Here is a 4,733-nt window from a genome sequence, read left to right as displayed (position 1 = left end):
TTTTTTTTTTCCTTTCTTAAAGCAAGCAATAAAAAAAGATGCTGTTTTCATTAAGAGGAAAACTAAAATTTTATACCATTGCAGTAGGGGATGAGCAAGGGGGTCCTGTTTATCCATCTGCTTCTTGATTTCCAGATATGGTGCCTGGAAAAAAAGTCATTATACCCTTGATTTTTCTTAAAAATTCATTTTTCCTTTTTTACAAAAGGAAAATCAGAGTGAACGATATGCCTCATCTACTTAAACTTGAAAATTTGTGGACTTGACATGGGAACAGCAACAATTACCCAAGTCACTTCTCCCAAGACGATGGGAACTGTGAACTTCCATGCTGCACGAAGGACTTGCCCAAACGCTGTGTTGAGATACTTGACCTTTAGCCTGGTTTCCATTTATCACAGGTCGTGTCCCTAAAGGTGACCCCCCGAGACCTCCTGTCTCAAGAAAATCTCTGCTCAAGAAAATGCAATGCTGCCAAACCACAAAATATATACTGTACCAGCCTAACTGGCCAAACCATTTTCAGTAATTCTCCACTTACCCCCATCTGTAACTTCTCATTTACACATAATTCCCCTAGTCCCTTCTTTCTTCCCCTGCTTTTTCACTTCCCCATATCCCCATTTGTTTCCTCTCTTTCTACCTTTAAAACTCTCAGTCTCCTTTGTCTTAGAGTTGAGCTCAGTTGGTACTGCAGTCTCTCTTCCCTACTGCAGTTCTCTGAATAAAAATCTGTCTTGCCACCTTTAAAAAGTATCCTGTAAAGTGTCTCTTTGACGATGACCATTTTATTTATTTATTTTTTAGAAACAGGGCCCCCCTCTGTTGCCCAGGCTGGAGTGCAATAGTGGTGTCATTATAGCTCACTATAACCTCGAACTCCTGGGCTCAAGCGAGCCTCCTGCCTCAGCCTCCCAGAGTAGCTGGGACCACAGGCGCGCACCACCATGCCTGGCTAATTTTTTGCTATCAGCCCAAGCCTCAAGCAATCCTCCCACCTCGGCCTCCCAAAGTGCTGGAATACAGGCCATTTTTAACTTTTAGCTAATAATAAAGCAAAACTCGTGATAGCTGCTAGTCATGCTGCTCATATCTGAGGGTACAGACTTAAGTGTAGAAAATTGGACACAATTTACATAAGAAGAACCCTTCTTTAACAAGTATTTAATGGAATTTATCCAGATAATTAACCATTCTATAGAACAAAGAGCAATCTCTCTGACAATTTAGTGCTATTGCTAGGGCAGTACGTTCTAGCAAATAGGACAGTATAATGGTATATTTATTCAGAGAGGTTTAAAGAATTTGATGCAATAAAACCTGACAGCAACCTTATGAAGTCCCAGTGTAAGAGGGTGCAGTGTTACTATTTCCACCTCAGCAGTGAAGACATTGAGGCATCAAGCAATTCAGCAACTTGCCCAAGGTCACAGGCCACACTCATTGAGAAGCCAGTTATACAATTTTGGCCTCTAACTTCCTAGGCTGACAGACGTCTACATTGCCTCCTATTAAAATAGCTTACGCATGACCCAGAATAAAGGAAGCAATTTTTGGCAGAAAGCTGATACCAGAGTCAGAGTCTGTAGCTATTTTTAAATCCAAGAATAATCAGGGTCTAGGGTATAGTATAAATACCCTATACCAAAGTCTTTTTCATGACTAAAAATGTTTACTTAACTTTTTGTTAGATATTGCATTAAGTCCTTTTGTCTCTGAAATGGAAATGCATTTTATTGTTTTCTTTTCCTATACAAATAATGAATGCTTGTTTGAGAAAGAATTCAAGTAATACAGAAAGGTAGGAGCACAGAAATACAAATGAAAGGGATGGTGGTTTTTAAGCAAATAATAGCACTTGTGAATTAAAGAATCTCTTGTTTACCATTCGTCTGACACATACTATTTTGTTGAATGAATGAATATCTGACCACATGAATAAATAATGACAAAAAGAATTAAGAATCAAAATGGGAAATATAAAAATGAACTTTTGAACTCTGTCTTCAAATAGAGGAGACGGTGCTGGGATGGGGGGTGGGGAGGGAGTGGGGTAGAAGCTTAGTAGCCCCTAGGACAGGAGGATTCATCCCCCTTTTCCTCACCCAGAGAAAATAAATGATCCAGGGTAATACTCATTATAAGACTACAAGGGTCTCTAGGGTAGTGCAAGCCCTTGAAACCACTATATGTAAGCTGTACACATAATGTGTGTTGCTGTCAATTTTGGATTATTAATATCTACTTACAATGATGAGTTTTAAACCTCTCTCCAAATCTTTGGCAGTGGAAAGGCCTCAATAATTCAATAGCATGCGCTTTTCCAAGTACTGGACTACAGCCCAGCAATGTGTTAGATTTTCACAACAAACCCTGATCCTTGTTCATCAAACTTTTCCACCAAAGCCTCCCTAATGACCAAAAATATATACTCATATTCTCAGGGAGTCTGGTATCTTCCAAAGTGGTTTTGAGATTCTGTGTTATATCTAAAATATTTATGCAAAATTTTCATTTTAAAGAATATTTCTATTTTTATTTTAAAATTAAAATGTTTTGAAATTGATACCATCAATTAAAATTGACATTCTAGGAAGATGGTGCCAGATTTGACCTCTGTCCAAAAATATCTAGACATACCTATATGTACTCAAGGCTCTTGCCTGAGTTTGAGAGCACAGTATCAGGACTATAATTACGCACTTACTGTCCCAAAGTCACATTAGCACAGTCATGCTAATATGCTGTTGTACTTTAATAACACATCCTAATAAAGCATAATTCTTAAAATGATTTTAATTATACCCTATATAACAGAAAAAACTACATTTCACTACATGGCTAGAACACTAAGGCATTTTAAAAATATTAGGTGCAAGACCAGAAGATGACATACTTACTTGGGTCATTTCTCTGATAGAAGTTATGCTATCCAGTGCTTTCATTACTCGATCATAGTTCTTTTTCTGTTTAATAGAAAAAAATTTTAAAAACCAATATTCACTGCTAAGCCTTTGCAAGTCTACACATCACTAGAGAAACATATTATTTCTGTATGTAAATTTTTCCTAGGGGTCAATTTGAAAGCAATGACTGTTTTGTGTAAATAAAAGGGAAAACTATAATAGAATGGCTCAAGGACATAGGATTTATGACTTGAGTCAGAGGGAAGGAAAAAAGAAGACAATGCTAGTCCTTATGTAAGTACACAAAATCATATTCAGTCTACACGGTAAAATCTAGAAATACCAAAGAGATATGGGGCTCCTGATTCAGGTTTTGCCACTAAAACACTAAGCCACAATGAATAAAGTAAGCACAGAATCCGTCTAAAATACAAATATCCACTTCAAGTCCCACAATTACTTTTATTTTCTTTAGATTAGAATATTGTTACCAAAGGAGTATGGCTGACAGCGTGCCACTCACCCAACTGATAATTCATTTTTAAGCATGATGTAAATATGTGTACTGTTACCACTTAGGAAGGAAAATTATTCTAAGGAAATTTGATACAGTTATTTCTATAAAATTATTTCAAGTAATAGAAACTAAAGCAATTTTTAGTTCTTATGCAATTTGAAAATTTTGTTATTTCAGAAGGATTCTGCCTAATCTTCATGAATATTTATAAAATTATTTTCTGAAGAAATGCTGGTCCATTAACGATATGAATTCAACTTTCACTAACCTTCAGACAGCTGGGGAGGGAGAAGGGAAAGGGGAAGGGAGGACTGAAGTGAAAACACAAAAGGAAAAGGAAAACTTGTCCCTTTACCCATGATGTTTAAAATTAAAATAAGGTTATGTAAGTCAGAACCTCCAAAAATATACAATAAAATTAAAATAACCACAGATATGCTTGAAGAGATAGAGACTTAGACAGAAAGAGCTAATGATACTAAAATCTCAATTCCTGCTAAAGCAAGCTTTGTGACTGGTGTGCTAGGATCACAACTTACCCTGGGGTTGAAGGCCAACATCTGAGGATCATTAGGATCTACCACAGAAGGATATGGCTCGAAAATGACAACTTTTCTAGGAGATTCCAACGCAGACCTACACATGGATACTAGCAGATCTACGACCTTGAAATATACACATAAGATAGTTACTATCCTTCATGCTTTATCTAGTACTTTGCCATTGTTCTCCCTCTTGCGGTAGTGTAAAAGTTAAGTAGGAAGACCCAGGACTGCTACCAATCTCTCAAATCTGTAATTCATGACTTTAGACCAAAACTGACCCAGCTGACCATTAGTTTAAAATAAATATGTGCTGCTGCTAATTACTCCCATTCTAATATTAAATATCTTTTTGTCATGAGCACATATACATATCATTTGCTCTCACTGTTCTAGGTCAAACAAGAAACAAAACCTACAGGTCCCTGCTCTAGTAAGTTTATATAATTAAAAGTCAGTTAAGAAACTTGCCAAGTGATTGCCTGGTGCTGGAGTGTGTTGAGGAGAAGACAGAAGAAGATGGAGAGAACTGGGGAATGACTGACTACTAATGGTTATGGATGCTGAAAATGTTCTAAAATCTGTTTTTAAAAAAGCCACTTAAATAAATATACGCTTCAATAAAATTCGTGGTACCATAAAATCCTATAAAAATAAAGTAGACATTAGAGAATAATGCAGAGGGGGTGCTGTTTTAGAGTGGCTAGGAAAGATGGTGATGTCTTAACAAAGACCTAAATGAGGTGAGGGAGGGAGACATGTAACTAT

The 4,733-nt window shown here is 36.7% G+C and overlaps 1 protein-coding gene across 1 annotated transcript in view; it reads right to left on the bottom strand.

Annotated features, from left to right (window-relative positions):
• PARP8 (poly (ADP-ribose) polymerase family, member 8) overlaps positions 1 to 4,733 on the bottom strand; it is a 99,304-nt gene that overhangs the window by 29,343 nt on the left and 65,228 nt on the right. Inside the window, exons 10-12 of the mRNA XM_012655261.1 lie at positions 3,963 to 4,088; positions 2,901 to 2,966; positions 77 to 144 (exon numbers count right to left, since the gene is read on the bottom strand). Of these exons, the coding sequence (XP_012510715.1) occupies positions 77 to 144; positions 2,901 to 2,966; positions 3,963 to 4,088 (260 nt within the window). The remainder of the gene's footprint in view (positions 1 to 76; positions 145 to 2,900; positions 2,967 to 3,962; positions 4,089 to 4,733) is intronic.

Source organism: Propithecus coquereli, unplaced genomic scaffold, assembly GCF_000956105.1.
Source record: "Propithecus coquereli isolate 6110/MARCELLA unplaced genomic scaffold, Pcoq_1.0 Scaffold47, whole genome shotgun sequence".
Classification (NCBI taxonomy): Eukaryota; Metazoa; Chordata; class Mammalia; order Primates; family Indriidae; genus Propithecus; species Propithecus coquereli.
This window is presented reverse-complemented; position numbering and strand designations above follow the sequence as displayed.